Source organism: Sminthopsis crassicaudata, chromosome 2 (genome assembly GCF_048593235.1).
Source record: "Sminthopsis crassicaudata isolate SCR6 chromosome 2, ASM4859323v1, whole genome shotgun sequence".
NCBI classification, from domain to species: domain Eukaryota; kingdom Metazoa; phylum Chordata; class Mammalia; order Dasyuromorphia; family Dasyuridae; genus Sminthopsis; species Sminthopsis crassicaudata.
This window is the reverse complement of record NC_133618.1, coordinates 326,519,140-326,541,431: the sequence shown is the minus strand read 5'-3', so window position 1 is coordinate 326,541,431 and position 22,292 is coordinate 326,519,140. Positions and strand designations below refer to the sequence as shown.

The 22,292-nt window shown below is 34.2% G+C and overlaps 1 protein-coding gene across 3 annotated transcripts in view; it reads right to left on the bottom strand.

Moving 5' to 3' along the window:
• The window catches only part of SLC38A6 (solute carrier family 38 member 6), a 66,564-nt gene extending 44,272 nt beyond the window's left edge, over positions 1-22,292 (bottom strand). For all 3 annotated transcript variants that reach the window (XR_012486502.1, XM_074290299.1, XM_074290300.1), the window contains exons 1-5: positions 22,036-22,292; positions 17,979-18,109; positions 16,641-16,714; positions 10,115-10,167; positions 1,409-1,448 (exon numbers count right to left, since the gene is read on the bottom strand). Coding sequence is in view for 2 of the 3 variants with exons in the window: in XM_074290299.1 (XP_074146400.1) it covers positions 1,409-1,448; positions 10,115-10,167; positions 16,641-16,714; positions 17,979-18,109; positions 22,036-22,164 (427 nt within the window). In the remaining variant the exon portion in view is untranslated. The remainder of the gene's footprint in view (positions 1-1,408; positions 1,449-10,114; positions 10,168-16,640; positions 16,715-17,978; positions 18,110-22,035) is intronic.

Here is a 22,292-nt window from a genome sequence, read left to right as displayed (position 1 = left end):
AGATCTGGCCAAATCTAGTATGTTAGTAACATTCTGATTTAGGAGAAGAATCTTCTAAGTGTCACAATGAAAGACTGAATACAACAAATTCTAGTTTCATATTATAGAATGGAACATCACTCAAATCAATCCAAATTAGTACAGGCAGGTATACTGATTGAAAAAGTGAGAGGTTGATTTTTTTGACTATAACAAATGCTGATGGGGAAAATAAGTCTTTCTAAGCAAAATAAACAAATAAAAAACCCATTTTTTTTTCATGGGAATTCAAAGAATCAAAATATTAATTAAATCTTATGAAGTTCAGGACTTCCAAGCAGAGTGGCAAGCACAATTTTTGATGGATGTTGAGCAATACTCAATGTGTGACTGCCCATGGCTTCAGGTTTCAAAACTGAACTTTATTAAAACTAACAACATAAAAGGTTATGAATTATTATGTACAAGAAACAGGATTCAAGTTTCTTTTGATTATATAATCTTGTATTAGAAAAAAAAATCAATAAACTTTTTCCATATAGTTTTTTGTATAATTAACATTTATTTGGTGGTCTGGCAAACAATACAAAATAATTAAGTTGCTATCATTTATGGAAATTTTTAAATTTTGTACAAGAATTCCATATTTTGGATGAGATGCTTAGCACATTTACTTAATTATCAACTGGCATTAATCTCACAATTTTATATCCATTGTAATATTTAATATTGAAATGGGAATCCATCTGATTTCATAGTTTAGTTCATAGTTTTGTGAACAAAATGGCTATATCATAGTTGCCACATTTGTTCCTACCCAATGTTTCTCCCACCTGCCTCCTCCACTTCAATCATATTAGTATGTCTGCCTCACTAAAGACAATTTATCTTTGACATAAAATTTAGTTTGAAGAGATCATTATGAAGGAACTCACTATTGTCACAAAAGCATATTATAGGTCCAGTTCTACAACAGAAATAGGACCATGATTTAAGACCCCGACTGGAGCAATGGTGCTGTTGTTCAGTCCTTTTAGTCATGACCAACTTTTCATGACACCATTTGGGATTTTCTTGGCAAAAATATTAGAGCAGTTTGCCACTTCCTTCTCCAGCTCATTTTAAACATGAGAAAACGGAGGTAAATGAGGTTAAGAGACCTGCCCAAGGTCACACAATTAGTAAGTACCTGAGGCTAGATTGAACCTTTTTTTGACTCCAAGCCTAGAGCACTGTGTCATCTAGCTGCTCAGATCATTGGTGCTTAGATTTAATTGCAACAATAGTAGCAACAAGATGAATCACATATGCCTACTGGGGCAATGTAATTTCAAGGGTCACACAGAAACTGTTCAGAATCACAAAAACATCCAAAACCAAAATAAGAAATAATTATTAAGTCATGAAAACTGAACTTATACTTCCTTACCTCCAATATTCTGAATAATTATTGTACTTGCCACAGCCACCTACAAAATAATATATTCGGAAGACATAAGAACATTTAACAATAAATGTCAGAAATATCAGAACCTTTCCAACTAATTCAGATCACCCTTCTTCTATAATATCAGATAGTTTGGGGAGTTATTGTGATTAAAAAATTCATCACCCTATAGCTAAGATGCTAACCCTCTCCTGAATATAACTGTACCAGTCTTCACACAATAGATATAGTCAATTACTAGGCCTTTGTTAAGAGATTTTTTCTTGCCTAAAAAAGCCTTATGCTGTAAAGTTCTTGAATTGTGAGGGTCTGGTCGTCTGCTCAATTATAATCCTTCTCTGGGAGGAGATCTATAAAATCTTTTCCTCTGTGCACAGGTTTCTTGGGAGCTCTGAATCTCCTCCAACTCTTGTCCTTTCTCAAATCAGATTGGTCTCCTTTCAGCCTGCCTGGCGTCAAGAATTTATCCCAGAGTCCATTCTCTCAGACCCAATGCTGCCCTTCTTTTATCCTCCCAGAGAATGGGCGTGGGATAACGCAAGGGCTTCTGGGAAACATTACTTCAACCAATGAGCTTGCTCCTCCTAGAATTCCTAAGGTGTAAACTCCCAAAGGTCTGAGCCAGAGAACTGTCAAGTCAACCTGAATTCTCACCTTGTCACTGTCCAGACAACCTGAGTTCTCACCTTGTCACTGTCCAGACAACCTGAGTTCTCACCTGGTAATCCTAACATTATACTCTTTTCTCATAAGTTTCAAAAACTCAGGTCACCTTGATGGCACTATGAAGTATCAGAAAAGGACTTCAAAGTCCATAGTAAAGCACAAAGAAAACTTTAGAAAGGTTTTTATATGTGTGTATGTATATGGGTATGTTGGAGGATGAGGGTAGATTAGGTAAACTTTTAACCTTTTCAAATACTGACAGAAGTTTCTGTTAATCAATGAGCAAAACGTTTTCTATTCATTGAGGCCAAATGGCATAGTACAGTGCTGGAATGAATCAAGAAGCCTTATGGTTCAAATCCTATCTTGGAACTGTGTGACTCTGGATAAATTATTAAACTTCCCTGGGATTCAATTAATACCCAGAGTCATAGATAATGTGATCTGTGTTAGAGTGCCCTCCACTGATACAAATCACATGTCCTTAGCATAATTGCATTTTAAATTGATCAATTCATAAAAATCAGATGGAATTCATCTGGGTTTTGTTTGTTTTTTTTTTCCCAACTTAGTTTTGGCAACTTTTCTTCTGTGGAAGAAAGATTCTATGCTCCACCTTTTAGGCAGAAATAGGCTGTTTTGAGAAAGATATAGGTATTTATATACCTATATATAATGGGACATGTTCAAAGAATTACAATTAACCACCTAAATTAAAAATATGGAAGTTTTGCATCCTATATTAATAATTTTTTTCAAAAACTAACCTTAATCTCCCTGAATTGGCTATCCTGAGGATTCACACCCACCTGAGGTGGTGGTTGGGGGGGGGCACACCCTGAAGTCATGGTGGACCAAAATACCCAATATATCTCTGAAAATATTTAGCCTCCTAAAATTCTTTAGTTGAATCTTCCTTCTGTGGCTTAAGACTGCACTAGACTATCTTGCCCTCAAAATGACTTAGGTGCTTGGACATAAAGCTGAGCAGATTTGAGTAGGCATGTTATTAAGACTAATGATTTGCTTTTTGGCATTTCTCAAAAAGAAATTTGCTAGTAGGCCCTTTTAAATAAACCAAAGTATTTTAGTCAACATGATGGTTTGAACTTTGTATACAAAGATGGTGCCCAGTATTTTAGGACATGCACTCAGAGTTGTTTTACTAGGAATAGTGATGAGTTGCACCATGTCAGAAATATGCTCTTGCAAGTTGCCCTTATGATAAATGACCAACATTTGCAAGAAGGATTCCTGAAATTGGAAACTGTGATTCCTAGCCTTAGCACAGTTTTTCTTCAGGCAAATCTAATTAAAAATTTGCTAGATTTTAGCCATTCTTGCAATATGCAAACTATTCATATTAAAGATAAACAAGATAGAAGGAAAGCAATCACAGGGGTAAGACACTAGCTATGAGGGAGACTAAGAAAGGCTTTTGGTTGAAGGGAGAAGACTTATAGGAAGCCAGGATGTGGGAATTAGGAAAGAGAATTCCAAGTATAGGGAAAAATCAAGGAAAATGCTAGAAATCAGGATATTCAGCATCTTGTATGAAAAATATCAAGGAGGCCAGTATTTCTGGATTACAGAGCATATAGAGAAGACTAAGGTTCAATAGACCTAGAAAAGTAGGAAGATATATTATGAAGAGTTTTAAAAGTCAAACTGAGTATTTTATAGTTGATCCTAGAGGAAAGAGAGAAGCAAGGGAATTGTAAGAGTCAGTAGAGGGTGTGCCATGATCAGGTCTATGCTTAAGGAAGAAAACTTTGGCCAATAGAGACTGAACAGGAATTGGGAGATACTTGAGACAAGGAAATAATGAGGAGGCTGCTGCAATAATCCAGCTATGAGTCGATGAGGACTTGTATCATGATGGCAAATGGTTTTTTGTTGAGAGAAGGGAGATGGTGAAGATGATGGAGAGATAGAATCTAAGGATGTGGCAACTGACTGGATGGAAGTTGAGAATGCCACCTACCTTATAAGCCGGGTGACTAGACACACATAAGAAGCCCTCAGGAGCAGTGAGAAAGTTTAGAAGAAGATAGGGTTTAGGGATGTGAGTTCTATTTTTGACATGTTTAATATGAGCTCTCTACAAGACATTCAATTTGAGATGTCTGATAAGTGGTTAGAAAAAAAATAAAAGATGTAGAAGCACTTATTGTAAGTGACTTTCTCCAGGAGGTTAGCCAGGGAAAGGAGAAAGATCTAAAATGATAACTAAAGGTTATGGAAAGATCCAGTAATAGTTTTCCAATCTGCTGGAGAAGACAAAATGAAATAGGTTTGTATGTGTACATAGTGTTTGTCTTAGTAGAAGGGCTACTTTCATGTGTGAGATGGAAGAGAAGGATGAAATATGAGATTTATGAGAAAGAGAGAATATAGAGTTCTCACAGAGAATGACCAGCTTTTTCAGTGAAATATGAAGCAATGTTCTCAGCTGAAAAGCTATGGAGAGAGGGAGCAATAAGAGATTTAAGAAAGGATGAAAAGGTTTAGAAAAGCTACTGTGGTAAATAGTATAGTATATTGTTTAGAGAGGTATAAAATCAGTGGTCAACAATCTGGCATTCAAATTTCAATGTCCATAGTTTTAATGGAAAACAGTCATGCTCATTTATCTATTATCTATGACTCCTTTTATACTACAATGGCAGAAGTAATTACAATAGAGAATTTATTTGGCTCTCTATTTCACACAGCTGCTCACAGTGCTACAAATTGCAGCGATACAATTATCACAACAGCATTTCACGTGACATGCACATCACATCATTGTATCATGATGTTTTATTTATTATTAACAATGCTGACCCATCATTTTAAAACAAGAAAAGAAAGAGTAGGGGGGAAATTTCATTATAACTTTAGTATAACAAATATGTCTGATTGAGAATTGTCTTCAATATTATTCAATATTGAATATTATCAAATATTCACTGGTTTATGAAATTTATTTTTGCTGTAGACTTGATAATGTTTCTTAATGAATTCAACCTAAACTACAAGGCAAAATAGCACTGATGTGTAAAACTTATACTGTGATAGTCAATTTTATAACAACTAATGTTTTGATCAAAACATCAAACTTCCGTAAATGTATAAAATATCAATCTCATGCAAATTTGGACCTGCTATTTCTTGAACTCAAACTACAGTTCCAGCAGCATTTTTCAATCCTTGATGAAAATGCAAAAGGAATTTCCAAATTTCAAAATCCATTTAACTGTGCAAATGAGGAGCTTCCACCTAATCTTCAATAGGAAGTAATTAATCTGCAATGTAATGATATCATAAAAGGCATATATCAAGAGAAGAATTTAATATAATTCTTGTAGATACCTTCCAAGCAATGAATATACTCAATTAAAATCATATGCTGGTAGATTGAAAGTAGTTTTTGGTAGCACCTTGCAATCAATTTTGACAATTAGGGAAAATCTCAACTAAGTGAAATGTCATCCTCCCCAAAAGAATTCCATTTTTCTTAGTAGTACATTTATATAACAAAAATTTGTAGTCAGTTATTACTTTTGAATTTTTAAAAAAATTTGATTTATTTTATTTCATTATATAAGTACCTCCTATATTCTGTAAGAATTCTTGATTTTTTTTTTCTTGGCCCACAAAACCTAGATACTATGGTCCTGTATAAAAAAGTTTGCTAACATTATATAAATAGATTGCCTTGCTAAAGTGGTGATCCAGTTAATGTCACTGCTCAGCTGATTTTTTATTATATAAATATAGACTGGGGTGATGGATTCAGTCAGCTTGACTCCAAGGTATTCTCTAGTTCTGTTCAGGGAAAAGGAGTAAGATTGGCCCTTGGTAGGGCATGATCAGAGTCAGGATAAGGAAGCAAGAGACTAGAAAATGAAGCATAACTACTGGGCTTATATCCCAAGGAAATACTAAAGAAGGGAAAGGGACCTGTATGTGCCAAAATGTTTGTGGCAGCTCTTTTTGTAGTGGCTGGAAACTGGAAAATGAATGGATGTCCATCAATTGGAGAATGGTTGGGTAAATTATGGCATATGAATGTTATGGAATATTATTGTTCTGTAAGAAATGACCAACAGGATGAATACAGAGAGGCTTGGAGAGACTTACATGAACTGATGCTGAGTGAAACGAGCAGAACTAGGAGATCATTATACACTTCAACAATGATACTGTATGAGGATGTATTCTGATGGAAGTGGATATTTTTAACATAGAGAAGAGCTAATCCAATTCCAATTGATCAATGATGGACACAATCAGCTACACCCAGAAAAGGAACACTGGGAAATGAGTGTAAACTGTGAGCATTTTTTTGTTTTTCTTCCCAGATTATTTTTATCTTCTGAATACAATTCTTCCTTTGCAACAACAACAATAACAAAATTCGGTTCTGCACATATATATTGTACCTAGGATATACTATAAGATATTTAATATGTATGGGAATACCTGCCATTTAGGGGAGGGGGTGGAGGGAAGGAAGGGAAAAATTCAGAACAGAAGGGAGTACAAGGGATAATGTTGTAAAAAAAAAAAAATTACCTATGCATATGTACTGTCAAAAAAAAAAAAGAAAAAGAAAAAAAGAAAATGAAGCATAGTGTAAAGGTGAACTGGTTTTCCAAAGAGTCAAGGGGAGAAAAGGAAGGAGAGGATAGCTAGTGCAGGGAAAATGGTTGAGAAAGAAAGGCTGGATTAGAGGTCATGTGATCGTAAACAGTAGAGTTAGGAGTTTTAAAGCAGAGGGAAAGATGCAAAGACAACAGATTATGATCAGATAAAAGGATTTCCAGGTTCCTGAATATAGATGTATAACACTTGGGTGGTAGTGACAAGATAAAGGGCATGACTATTTTTGAATGTAGGAACAGATCATGGAAAATGATTAAACTAAAGAACTAGGAAGTTTGGGTGTTTGAGGGAATACTGATGATTAGGAAGTCAGAAATGAAGGCTACATTCTATTCAATCTAGCTTGTATAGTCGATAACTGAAGAAGATGTGTAGTAAGCTGACATGCTATAGTGCCTTGGTTACAATAGAAACTATAAAAACAATCACCACCACCACCACCACAGATTAGATATATTACAGGGGAACTCCCAAGGAGGAAATGCCTTTTATCATGCTGATCATCAACCATACCATAACTCATAATCATAAAGGATTGCACAGGATATTGATTAATGAAAGGATTTGCGCAAGTATAGTAGTAAGAATATGTTAGAGGCCCAAGGAAAATGAAACCAGGTTTCCTGATTCTAAGGCAAACTCTACTATTCCCTACACCAGTCTTCATTAATCTCCCATCATGTATTTGTACAGCTGACTTTTTTTTTTTGTACCTAAGTATAAAAGACTACATTTATCCTTACTGAATTTCTATTATGATTCACCTTAAGCTCTCTATAGGTTATTCAATTTGAGATTTCCAATAAGTTTTAGAAAAGAGAGAAAAGAAGCAATCATACCTATTATAACTGACTTTCTCAAGAAGTTTAGCCAGGAAAATTATAATTAAAGGGGATGAATAGATCTGCTAAGGGTTTTTTGAGAATGGGGAAATAACCATATTTATAGGTAACAGGGAAGCAGCCAATATACAAAGAAGAAACTTTTAGTACAGAAACTGGCACATAGTAGTGCTTAACAAATGTTAGTTGACTGTCACTAGTCTTTGCAATTCATTTTTCCACATTGTTGGAATTACTTTCCTGTATGTCTTTATAATTTTATTCCTGAATATTTTCTATTTTTCCTGGGCTTTTCTCTCCTGTATAATTTTACTCCATGAAATTCCATCTATCTTTCCTTTGAAATCTGCTTTTCTCAAATCTAAAGTACATGTCAGAAAACACCTAACTTTTTTCTCTTCTTTTATAATTCAACAAAGGAAATAGTTTCTCCTTCTCAATGTTCACCCATCATTTCTACCCCAGAAATCTTTCTGTTGTTAAGACATGCAATACAGATTTTCCCCTTGTTGGCTACTCCATTCTGCAAAGAGAGCCAATAGATGTTTGGATAATTAGAATTGCCAGTCACTCCTCTCTCATGTTTCTGCAACAGGTTTATGATCTCTTCTTTTATTTTTTTCTTTTTATCCAGATGGTAAAAAAAAAAAATACTATTAACAAAATCTAGTTTTTCTGCCTCAATTTTTATCAAAATACTTTATGATTTCTCCTTTGCTTCTCTACTCTCAAGGTTATCTTCTTCTTGTTTATGTTCTATAGATATCTATACATGTTTTCTCCTCAATTATAGCAGGGACTATTTTTCACTTTTGCTTAGTGCAATGCCTGGTTTAATAAGTAACTGAGGATTGATGGAATCTCTCTCAATTCCTGAATTTCTGCCAAAAGCACTCCTTCTTAATATGCTTTTCTACACATATTCTCTTTTTTGTGAAGGACATATACCCAAAGACAACTCTATTCCTGTGATACTTGATACCAAGATTCAGTGATAGCTATAAAGTAAAATTTGCCTTCTTGTGTTAGGACCTCGAGTTCAAAAACGCCTTAGACCAGTGGTCCTCAAACTTTTTAAATAGGGAGCCAGTTACTGTCCCTCAGTCTGTGGGAGGGCCGGACTATAGTAAAAACAAAACCTCACACTCTTGTCTCCGCCCCTCAGCCCATTTGCCATAACCTGGCGGGCCGCATTTGGCCCGTGGTGGGCTGTAGTTTGAGAACCCCTGCCTTAGACACTTGAGACCAGGAGCTCACTTGACTACTAGCTCCTTTCTAGGATTTTGTCATCTATGATCTGCTAAGTTGCTATACTTTCTTCCATCTGTTTGATATCTACTGAAATGTATTCATCTTATCCACCTATTTAGTAATTGTCAAAAAAAAAAAAATTATCTGTCTGACATGGGTTGTTCTTGATGAAGTCATCCTGGGTGAGAAAGGTCATCCTCTTTTGCAGAAAAAATAATAATAATCAATTGTTCCCTTCAGCAGGCAACAGTGCAGAAAACAAAACTTATATCCATGTCCTTGACTTCCTTGTCCAAGACTGCCAGAACTTTCTATGTTTCCCTGGCAGTATCATTTCTAATCACATGGAATACCAGAATATCAGGTAGTTATATGTTTTGTTAGATCTTGGGAGGTTGAGAAATGTATACTTCATAGGATCATAGATATAGAACTGAAAAATGCCTCAGAGGCAATTTATTCCAAACTCATCAATTTATAGGGAAACAGAACCAGAGGAGTTATGTGACTTGCCCAAAGTCTCACAGGTATTAAGTAAAAGTCATGGGATTTTTTGTAATGTCTTTAATATAGGCCTCAGAAAGATGATAAATCTATTATTATCAGTTTATCTGCCTCAGTATCTCTGAGTAAAGAAGTAACCAAGTACCATTATTTGTTCTTTTTCTGACTTTTAAAATATAACCAGTCACATGATGCTTCCATGGCATCATTCCTTAGAGGGCTTCTTATTCCTCGGATTATCCAGTTTTCTCCTCTTTGGGAAAAGACTCAATTGTTTTTAAGCTGAAAGGTTATACTTTTCATTTGCTTCTCTTTCTCCTCTGTGTAATATTTTTCCATTCTCCAGTCTTCCAATAAGAGTCAAGTTATCACTCCTCCACTTCAGATTCTCACTCTCAATCCCCACCAAAGAATAGCTTTCTCTCTCTTTTTTTTTTTTTTTTTTTTTAAGGAATATTTCATGTCCCCTAAATAATCTGGAGTACAGAAAGTCATTTCTTGAGTACTCTCACCTTATCTTTTAGGAAGAAATACAGTCTACACGTGGAACATAAATAGCAGTCACCAGTCATTTATGTAATATTTTCTTTGATTAATATAGTTTTCTCTTTTATTCCTATTCTGCTTCCCTTATATTTCTTGTTATTCTCCTTATTTTTTGCTACTTCTTAATGAACTGCTTTTTACTCATCATTTTCTTTGATTCAGGAAAAGAGGAAAATACTATCCAGTTCTGGCTTGGTCAACAGTCAGGAAAAAAAAAAAAAAAAGTTACCTTTCCAACTGATCCAAATGCAAAAAGACCAAGGTCTTCATAAGATGTGACAGCTGTCAGGAGAAAAAAGTACAGTGATATTTTTATCACCCACATAAAAACCTAAGAATATGTGGTAAATCAGATATTTTATCATAAATTTACTTAATTTTTTTATCATGATTAATTATTATCATTATTAATAATAAATTATCATAATCTAGTTATATCATAATTTTCATGACTCCAGAGTAATTGGAATCAAACATAGAATAGATATTAGGGAAGAGGTATCACAAAAGTTTTGTGATCTTCCACACTGAAAGTAAGAGGAGTTGCCTGATTTGAGAATAATATGCAATAAAGATTTCTGATAATATTCTAAATTTAATTTTGTGTAATTTGAAGAAATATGTTCCATCAAAACTGTAAGTTTTACATAGTCCTATAAAACTGGAGCCTAAATAGATATTTATACCTCAGAAGTTGCCTTGAAATTTTATAAATTAAGCTATCATTTCAAGGGACTAAGAAATAACACTAGCTACTGTGGAAAAGCCCTGTCAATTAGCTTTTTTAAAAAGGGATAATTGCAAAAAGTGACCACAGATCTCTAAGGCTGCAAAATCCACTATAATATTTTCACTATATAAACTTATACAGGAAATAGGCCTTGGAAACTAAAGATGTGGAGAGTCAAATAAACAAGGTTTTATTGTACTTTCAAAGTGTTTTTTCAGGTCATTCTGCATCATGATATTAATGTATTTTTCATATAGCATAATAATATTACTGTCATATTGGTCTATTAGTGAAGGTTCTGTGTGTAGGCATTCATAAAACTTATTATAGGAAAATAATTCCTTTTAAGTTGTTTATTTTGTATGCCTTTCATTATATATTATTCTTAAGCACTTCAAGGAACTATTAAAAATTTTTTTTAAATTAAAATAAGGGAGACACTATGGTTTAGTGGAAAGAAAACTGAAATATTTTCCAGAATCCCTATGCTTCAATTTCCTTATATATAAAATGACGGGGTTGAAAAAATGAACTCCATAGCCTTTTCTTGCTCTAAACCACCTATGGGACCTTTCCCAGATGTTAATACTTTCTACCTCTTCAAATTATTTTACATTAAAAGTACTGTATCTCAGCACACTATATACCATTAGAATATACAGTAGTTGAAAGCCGGGGTGATTTCATTTTTCTTTTTGTATCTTCTGTGCTTTAGATAGACTAGGATCTGCTTCCAAAGTCATCAATTTTATACTCAATAAATATATGTCATTTAGCTAAGTTTTTCTAAAAACTTGTGCATGATTTTATTATTTTTAAATAGTAGCACTAAACAAACATTTTTCATTAGTAAGGAAAAGCAAATATCTTCAAATCTTCATTAAAAGGTACTACACCATAATTTAATTACATTAAATGAACAATTCTAATTTGTTTTTTCCACCTAAAAACAAGTAACTTTTACTTCTAAAGCAACAGTAATTAAACTGATCATTTCTAGAAATGCTACAACTCTGTTCTTATTTTTTTCTATGCAAATTCTAACAAAATTTCCAAAGATATTGAGTAGGGCACACTATGGCAATAACTAGTCTTGTTTTCCCTTGTAATTTGTAAATAATCTAGTTTGAAGTACACTGTAGTATAAACAGTACTGGGCTTGAAGAAAAGGTATGTGGGTTGAAATTCTCACTCTATAAGTTTCTCAAGGTATCACTTGTCTTCTCATGGCTAAGACGATCATATAATATACAACATGTAAAAATATCTTTGACAGCTGGGATCCTGACTTCTAACTAGCTGTGTAATTGAGGGAAAAGTGAATTCACCCATTCTAGGATTCTAGTTCTTATTTACATATATCAGAATACTGTATTTGATAATAATCTTCTTTTCAAAACATTTTAATAATATCTTATTTTTTCAATTATATGTAAAGATAGTTTTCAACATTCATCTTTGTAAGATTTTGAACTTCAATTTTTTCACTCTTCCTCTCTTACCTCCCCAAGACAGCAAGTCTGTCTTATATATAATATATAATATGATATATATCGATCTGATATAGATTATACATATACAATCATTTTAAACATTTTTCCATATTAGTCATTTTATAAAAGAAAATTGGAACAAAAGGAAAAAAGCACGAAAAAGAAAAAGCAAACAACAACAAAAAGCTGAAAATGTATGCTTCTATCCATATTCAGTCTTTATAGTTCTTTCTCCAGATGCAGATGTTATTTTTGGATTATCTTCTAAAAGGCTTTCTAACTCTAAAATACTGTGATTCTGTGTGATAACTCAATTTTGAGATTAACAATAAAGATCACTGAGTATAATAAATTCCTAGATGGAGTATAACTATTCTCAATTCTGAACCCTTCATTTCCAGTTAGACTATCTGTATAGTGATTACATACAGTTATGTCATAGGACTACAAAAGTGCAAAAATTATGTATACTTCTCTACATCTGAGATATGAATAATAATTTTCATGCTTAACAATTTTAAGTCAAAATTTAAATAAAATATCTCCATTTATTCAATAAATACGCTTTGATACTCTTTAAAATTCTGTTAATTGCTAACAACCTCAATCTTCTATCTCATCCAAATCTAAAATATTATTTGATAAAATAAAGTTTTGACTTTCCATGCCTATTTACTGAAATATATTTCTTGTATTATTGCTATTAGGCATTTGTTTCTTTTTTATTTCTTTCCTTCCTACATATGGCTTCCTTTATAAGAAATAAGAACACTGAGAAACATATAAGAAATGATTATCCCCTCTAATAGCATATCCTATGGCACAAAAACAATCTGAAAGATGGAATTATTTTCCTCTTTTACAGGAATTCATGTAAGCAGTACCTGGCAAAACCATGTTAAATAAATAACTGGAAGCAATCATCAGCATGTGAGAGGAATCTATTTTAGGAAACCTTTTATATATATAAATATATACACACACACACATACATATATATTTTATATTAGAGAAATCAATGTTGTGTTTTGAGGAGACTGAAAGTCTGTAAATCTTAATCAAATAAACAGGAGAGAAAATCTTTCTTAGTGTGCCATTGAGACTATGTCATGGCTATTTTGGTCTGGCAAAGAGTTAAGTCTTCACAGGAATAGTTTGGAAAGCTGCTTCTCATGAACATGTGGAATATTTCCATCTAGTTACTGTCTACCCTGCATTTTTCCTTCAACGAAAAAGGACAATTAATAAAACATGGGTGAAGTACAAAGCTTAAACTTCTCAGCAATAGCAATATTATCTTTGGATCTGAATTGAGGAACATAAGTTATTTAAATATAGTTCAACCCTCAGAAAGTTGGCCACATGGAATGATCCCTTATTATTTCAAAATTTCTTTATTTGTAATGTTTTCCAAACGTTTTTATCTCATTTCCTTTTGGGGATAAGGCAACCATAAAGGTCAATTATCTAAAATCATTAATTGACTCACTAATTGATCAAATACTTATTGTCTAATTATTACATTATCTCCACTATTTTTGACACTGTTAATTATTGGTTCATCTTTGATAAATACTTAAATTTCACTTTCAGGAAACTCTACTTTCTAGACTACCTCTTCCTTTTCTGACCATTTCTTCTTTCTTGATTTCTGGTTCTCTTTTTTTCCAGGGCTTATGTTCCTTTATCTCACCATGTTAATTGGTGAACATAATTTCAATTACCAAATATATGGAAAAACCTCAAGATCTCTAGTTCTGATTTCTCGTTACTTTACAGACAACACTTACATATATGATATACAGTATATTCCTTGTCACTTAAACATGTTTAAAAAAATATTCTCTGTTGTTAAATTTTTCATTGCTTTTCAAAGCTTTTTTTTTTTTTTCCCCCTATTTTCTGGGTCATCCAGGCTAGTAATCTTAAAGTCCTCAATGACTCCTTCCTATCCTCAATTTCTTCCATGTAGTTTATCCCTGAATGTTGTCAATCCTTGCTACCTGGTATTTCTTGCATCCTGTTATGCTCTTTGCTATCTTAAAAATCAAAGCTTTTGATAACTACCTTCTTAACTCTCTGACTCTAACTTCTCTTTCTTCCTTCTATTCTACTCTTAGCAATAAGAATCATCTTCCTCAAAAATTGTTTTGAACATATGATCTTTTACTCACTGTCACCGTACTTCTCCATAATTAAATTAAAAAAAAAAAAAAAAAAGATTACAGGCACTTTTCAAGTCTCAGACATTATGAGCAATATTTTAGATTCCTATGATGGTTTTCAGTACTATAGAGACCAGAAACTATGAGGGAAAAAGGGCTGGATTTGAAGCCCAGGTCTAACATCTATTACCTGCATTACTTGGGGAAAATCATATAATCCTTCCAGAATTCAGTGTCTTCTTCTATAAAATGAATAGGATAGACTAGAGCACCACTAATGTCCTTTTTAGCTCTAAATTTATGATCCTATTAGATTATAACCTCTTACATCAAAATTAAAAATTCTGACTGTAGTCTTTAAAAAATTTAAATACCCTGATCTCTCAATCCATTATGTTTTACATTTTTCCATTTTCTTCTTTTTAATCTGCCATTTCTTACATGTTGAATAATGATCTCAACCTCTCAGCCAAAACTTACCCCTACCCTCATTTAAGTCTCTCAGATATTACCTCATCCATACTATGTTTCCAGAACAATTCCACTTGTAATTTCACTAGTAATATGGTACTCATTCATAAGGTTCTGTACACTGAAAGATTATTTTTCTATTTCCATATGTGTATTGTCTTCCCCATTACATACACAAAAGTTAAGCATGAAACATCCCTTCTATTACCTTTAAAACTATCTCAGCACTAAAAGATCCCTAAAAAATGATATCAGCTAACTATTATCTATGAGATAATGAATATTGCCTTGTATGTGAGGGAAATGTGTTTTCTTTGTTCAGCAAAGAGACAAATAAGCTTATTCTGAGCTCTGAAATAAAACTGTTCCATCTAAAATATGAACCTTGAATAGCAACTAATTCTAATACTTTTCAAGATTAATGCAGAGAATTTCTACGTCTCAGGACCTAGAAAAATGTCATGGGACTCAGAGTCAAATACAGAATCTTTAGATTATGTTCCTGGACATAGAAGGCAGCCCTTTACTTCTAAAAAGGGAAGATAAAAATTATCTATACTTCTAGACCCATGAAAATTCATGACAAGGTTATCTGTAAAAGTCAATAACTTTTTGCCTGACTGATGATTTACAACTGGTATTGGAATTCTGCAACAAGAAACTTTTTATACAATCAAATATATGTCTTTAAAATGTCACTGATATTAAAAAAAGCCTACCTCAATAGAGTATTACAATGATGGAAGGAATTCAATCAACAGAAGGAAGAAGCAGTAGTTTCCATACAGATCATGAAGAAATCAGTTGAAGAATTCAAGTATATTATTGAGAGCATATGAAATTAAAAAGGAAAGAAAAATGGTTTCTTCTACTTTATATAATACCCTAAAGTAAGAAAAACAACAGAGATAGGTATTAGAATTTCAGAATTATCAGAGATGGATTGATGTGAATGGGTGAGAAATATATATTTTAACTAGGAAAAATCTAGTTGAAGCAAGGTATTTGTTTATTCATAATATGAAAAATATACATAATCAGTATAACAGATTAAAATCTTTTTTAAAAAATTCTGGTCTCCCAAAATTAGATTCAAGAGAGGAACAATATAGGATAAAGAGCCTTTACGGAACCCTCAAAAACTAAGGAATAATTACTTTATATAAAGTAATGAAATGAAAGGCAACATTAGATAGACACAGCATGCAGTGAAGAAGACCTAAGTTCAGATCCTTCCTTTGACATGTAATAGATATGTGACTTTAGCACAAATTACTTTACTTTTCAATGTTCCAAGATTATAAATTACAGGGAAGTTGTCCATCTTTATCAGAAAAGAGAAACTCTACCCTAGATATTTTCCATACTGTTGAAAATATAGGTCTAGATTTTTTAAAAGTTAAATTTAAAAATAAGGCAAATTATATTGGGTCATCTTTCCTGTGTTTGAAGATAATGCTACTGAGCACTGTGAGCAAAGAATGCCATAGTGATAAATGTGCATTGACCTCCCCACTTTCTCCATGGAATCCTCTGTATGCCCAAGGGCATTCATCTGCTAGATGTCAATGTCATTTTTTCACCATGAGCATAAGGGCCAAATAATCTGATTCTCATTCATCTAGGTGCTAATTATCCCCTATACTAAAAAGGATATCATAAAACCTGCTGGGAATAGAACTAAGAATGCTAGTTTTCTATTCTTTCTAGCAGCATCAATATCTTGATGTATTTTTGACAGGATTGAAACTGTTCATCTTGGCCTTCTGAGCTCAAATTCATACTCCATGTTGTAACTGTTCACCTCAAAGCATTTTAAAGTCCTTGAGCTATGTAAATAAATGGCTAGTAATGTCTACTTAATTTTAATAAAATACATGTGATCTTTTTACTCACCTGTCTGAATACACATAGTAAGAAGGAGATGAACTGAGTAAGAAGCCATGATGGCAACTATCAACAGCATAATACTGAAATATAAAATAGTATACACATTAAACAAGTGTTTTTTTTTAATATATGCTGCTTATCATATTTGTACTGAGACCAAACTAAAGATACATCTGGTTTTCAAAATGATAAAATAAAATACATGAAATCTACATTTTATTTACTATGTTCTGTAAAAAGTATAGTTTATAATATTCCTGCTTCAAAATAATGAAAATTATTTGATATCTTATGAAAACATAAAATCAATTAAGAAAATCGGGCAATTATTACAAATTAATTTCCCTAAAAAAATTACAGGAGGTAGAGAAAAAAAATCATAAATGGAATAGAACTACATTTCCAATGCTTTGGTTTAAATTCAAGACTGAGCAACTATTAAAATTTGTTTTCTCAGGAAATGCCTCTAATAATACAGACTTAATGACTGTGAATGAAGCCTGTGAGATTGTCAGGAGAGAGGACTACATAGGAAAAGATTAGGTAAAAGAATAATAATATGCATAAGAATAATGTACTTAATTTTCCTTTTTAACTTAATAGGTAATCTGGATGACTGACAAATTTTTGTTCACTTTAGCTAAAATGATACTCATAAAGAATCAATATTTGAAGTCATAGCATGAGAGGGACAGGATTAACTTTTTCATTAGAATTTTTATATTAGCCAGTGAATTAAAATATAAGCTATAGGATAATTTTTTTTTCATGCAGATGAAGAACTGCTTTAAAACAGTTTTCATTAAACTAATAATGAATTTTTCCACTGAAATCCCATCTGCATAGGTGATTCTGAGCTCTTGAAAATTATGCTAGTGGAATATAAAGTCAAGTAGGTTCTAGTAAACTGGAAAGATTTCAAATAACAGGCTCAGATTATATGATTTTTGTTTGCTTTGTCAACCTATAGGTAAGCTAGGAGAGGCTCCCCAACCACTGGGTTGGCCACTAGAAGATAACTTTTTTCATAAGTAGCTCAAAAACCTACTGAGGAATAAGAGATTGATTTCAATCTATATCAGTGGAAGAAATGAAATCAAAAATTTCTAAGGTAATGAGTAATCCTGAATTAAGATTTTGTTATATATATATAAATAACATAAAGACCATATGGAGCCACATATAGTCTATCCTCAAAAATAGGCAAATAGGCAGCACTTCTAAAATAAAATCCAGGGCAATAGCTAAATCTCTTTAATTTATTTTGGTTAGTATATCTGAGAGTATCTTTTATAAATGGATCTGTAATTAATGATAATAGCAGCAAATGAAAAGCATACTTACCTAAATACAATAATACCTGTATTGGCCATAATGTACGCTAGACCAAGGATGCTGCTTCCCATGATGGCATTCATTAAGTTAAACACTGAGAAACTAAAAGAAACTCCTGAACATTCCTGACTCTGCATCTCCTATGAGAAAAAGAAAAAAAAATTAAAAAATCAACAGCTTAATGACTAATTTAGTAGAAGTCAAATCTATTCATAGAACTATCTACTCAGACATCCTAATTTATTCTTCTAAATATTTTACTTTAAACTGAAAAGGATATTATGATATTTAATAAAAATATAAAAAAGAATGTATGCCTTCTATAAGCATTATATTGGTAAAATTTTTCAATAATTGGTACTGTTTATCCTAGTTTCTCAAGATGCCCCATTTTTAACCCATCTGATAACAACCATCTGAAAGTGGTTACATTTCCCTTCTTCTCCCTTCATCATTACTCCTTTGGACTAATGGCCCAATGTAGCTCCTGGAGTATGGCTATGAGTAATTTTTTTATTACTGGGAGTCCTAAGTCTTTGTGGTCTAAAGAATAGGAGATAGAGGACAATCATCTAAAATCAACTTGCCCCCAAACAAATGATTTCTTGGTGTCAGTTCACCAGATGTATACTGGTTTTGTTGTTTGTTTTCTTCTTACCAATTCTGACAGATAAATGAAAAAGCATTTAGTAAGTACTTACTAAGTGCCAAATACTATCTTAAGTATTGGGGATATAAATAGAAAAAAAAAAAAAAAAAAACAGTCTTTGTCACTAAGAAGCTCACATTCCAACTGGTTAAGACAACACATAAAAGAGAGTTCAGTTTCATGGCAGATGGAAAAGCACAGTGATACTAAATATTTTGCAGACAAAGTGGTATGGCAGATGTTCCCTGACCAATGACTTAATAAAAAGGTACTGGGTCTAAGGATCAGAGTAGAGTAAAACTTTATACTACCTTCAGCAAAGGTAGAGATGATGGGGTCAGCATTAGCTGAAAAGGGGTGTTCAGTGTCCAGTGGGAAATAATGCAATTAAGATTGATTTCAGGAAGGAGAAAATCATTGATTTCTGATCCTGGCAAATTGCTGGTGGTACAGTTCCAGCATCATCTGATTACTGGTTGTTTCCGAAGTGGTTTTAGGCAAACATTTTGAGGGTATCCATAAAAATGAAATGTTGATTTTAAGTGATACGAGGGCAATAAGCAGCTCAAAGGAATGGAAAAAAAAAATACATCCCATGTTTAAAAACAATTAAATCCACTTTATTTACCATAGGATATCCTATAAATAATTGCTAATATTATCTTAACATCTCAAAACCTAAGTAAATGTAAGAAAAGATGGTTAAGAAAATTAAACAGTTTCAATTCTTCAAATGCCATAACAGATCAACTTGAAAGTATATTCTCCCAAAAAGGATTTGGGTAATAAACTCTCAGAAGCCAAGTATAACTTTTTTTTTTTTGCAGATAAATAGTCAAAGTCAGATGACATGGCAATGTCTTTATCCTAAACTTTAGAGTCTGGAAACTCTTAGTTTCCATCAAGATTTTCTTTTTTTTTTTTTTTTTTTTTTTTGTCAAAAATAACTGTATATTGGTAAACTATTTCTGCACCCTGTCTCATGTGTGTATGTTGTATCCAAGTACATGTGCCATGTATGTGAACCTATATGTAATAGAACTGAACTACAGAGAAGACTTGAATTTGAGTCCCACTTCCACTGCTTACTATCATGTGACCATAGATGTCTCTCTTAGTCTCATGTTCTCACCCCAAAAATGAGTGCAACATTACTTATTCTACTTACGTAATTGAGCTACTAATATTAAGATTACAAAAGAACTTCTCAAGTTATAATATACAATTCAGTTAGAAAAAGAAGTATCTCATAATATTACTGTAAAAGGGACTACTTTGCTGGAAATGAAAACAAGAAGATGATAAAAACTATTAACAAATAACAATGAATCACAGAATCCTAGGCTTGGTCATCTTATCCAGTCCCCAGCTTCCTCTTTAGTACTTTAAGCATTCCACCTAAAGTAGCAAAAAGCTTTTACTTTGTAATGGAGTCTAAACTATCCACATTTCTGAGTGGCTAAAAAAGAAAGGTTTATTTTGTCTAGTCCTTGTTCTCTTCCTCATCTTCCAGATGTTCCAGGAACCAGACCCTCCATTTCTCAGCTTTAGGCATTCTCTAGAATATTCTTCCTCCTTCCACCTCTAGGCTTCATTCAAGTCCCAGCAAAAATTCCACCTTCTACAGGAAGCCTTTCGCAATTCCTCTTAATTTTAGTGCATTCCCTGTTAATTATTATTTCTATATATAGCTTGTTGGTATGTATGTTTATTAGTTGACTTCATCTCCCCTCTCCCCCCACTAAGAATGAAAGGTCCTTGTGTCCCTAGCTTTTGCTTTTCTTAGTTTCCCCAGCATTTAAACATGTAACAGGAACTTAAAAATGCTATTCTCCTACAAATTGGTTTCAGAAAACAATACTGATTTACTCCTTCTCTCACTTGACTCTCCTCCACACCCAAGTTTTAAATTGCACAATCAGCTCTCATGTGGCCCCTCAAGACTTCCAGAGTCCAGGTTCCAAATCGCAATGATCTCCTCTTTCTCAATCCTAGAAAGGGCTATCAAATACATAATGTTGGCCCAGTCACTTTGGGACTTGAATTAAAAAAGAATGAATTAAATGGAACAAGAACTAACTTTAGAACCAAGAGCATCTTACTGGCAATCTAATCCAATTGCCTCATTTTACAGATATGGAAACTGGAACCCAAAGTGGTAACAATAATTTACCCAAAGTGACACAGCTACTTCTGGTCTCCTCACCTATGATCCAGTGCCTTCCCCACTTAACGATTTGCTTAAAAACTGTTATTATTAGAGGTTCTGAGTTAGAAAAAAACTGCTTGGCTATCTAACCTTTTCTATGTCAGACCTTTTGGCAGTATATATATGGACATCATATAAAAATTTTAAATGTGTAAAGTAAGATGTAAAGATTTACAAAGGAAGCCAATTAGATTGAAATAAAAACATCACAGATCATCTCCTGAATTTTAAATTATGAACCCCTGATTTAGACTATATGGATCTGAACAAGAATGACCTCTACATGAATCAATAAACATTTATTAAGCACCTACTATGTGCCAGGCACTTTGCTAAGTGCTGGGGGGGGGGGGGCAGACCCTCCTTTAAGGAGCTTACAATCTAGCAGGGGAGACAGCATACAAGAAAATCTATACAAGTGGAATTGAGAGTGGTTGGAAAGGCCTTCCTTTAGAAGGTGAGATTTTAACTGGAACTTAAGGAAGTCCGGGAGGTCGGGAGTGGAGGGAAAACATTCCGGGCCCGGGGAGATCCCTATCTACTTTCTGGAGCCTCACGGAAGCAGGTGTCTTGGATGAGAGGAACTACGTGAATGCTGAAGGAGTTATTTCAAAGTCTGTTTGAGGAGCTGCCTTGGATGATGTGAAATTTACTATCAAGGCCACAAACATTTATTAAAGTGCCTGCTACCTGCTCTCTAGGAGTTGAGAGTCTAAACGGAGGAAACTACGCGAAGCCTGTAGGCTACACTGGGCTGTCAGTGGGGGCGGGGTGTCAAGGACCATCCTTGGGAAGGTGGCATTTCTGCTGGGACTTTCCGTCGGGGATGGGGGAGGGGCAAGAGACAGATGAAGTGCCCAGTGAGGGGCCAGGGTCCCTAGATCGCAGAGTCCTGGGAGCCGGAGGAAGCTTTAAATGACAATAGAGAGAGGTTTTTCTATTTGGTTCTGGGGAAAAGAAATGGGGAGCCAGTGGGGTTTATGGAACTCCACAATGGGCAGTAGCTCCTTCCAGAGACTTCCCTTGGCCCCGTGACACCTGCGGCTGAGCTGGAGCCGGACTGAATCTCCGCGAGCCCCTCAGTGTGCACACGCACCGGGGATTGACGGGGCTAGTCCAAGGGCCTCGCCAGGAGCGGAGTCGGACCCATGGGTGGGGGCTGACTCTCCTTCACCCGGGGCGCTTCCCGCCTCCCTTCCGCCACTCACGCTGCGGAGCAACGGGGTCGACTCCTCTTGCTCCTTCTCCTCCTCCTCCGCCTCCTCTCCCCGCTCCCGCCGCGCGGAGACATACCAGCCCCGCTCGGAGGCGTTGAAGCTAGCCCAAGACCTCTCCATGCCGCCTCAACTCCTCCAGAGTCAGCTCAAGCCCAGCCCCCAGCTCCACGGAGGACCCACCCCCCGCGCGCACGCGCGCAATTCCAGCTACCGCCGCACCGGGGCGACCCTCGAAACCCAGCCCAGTT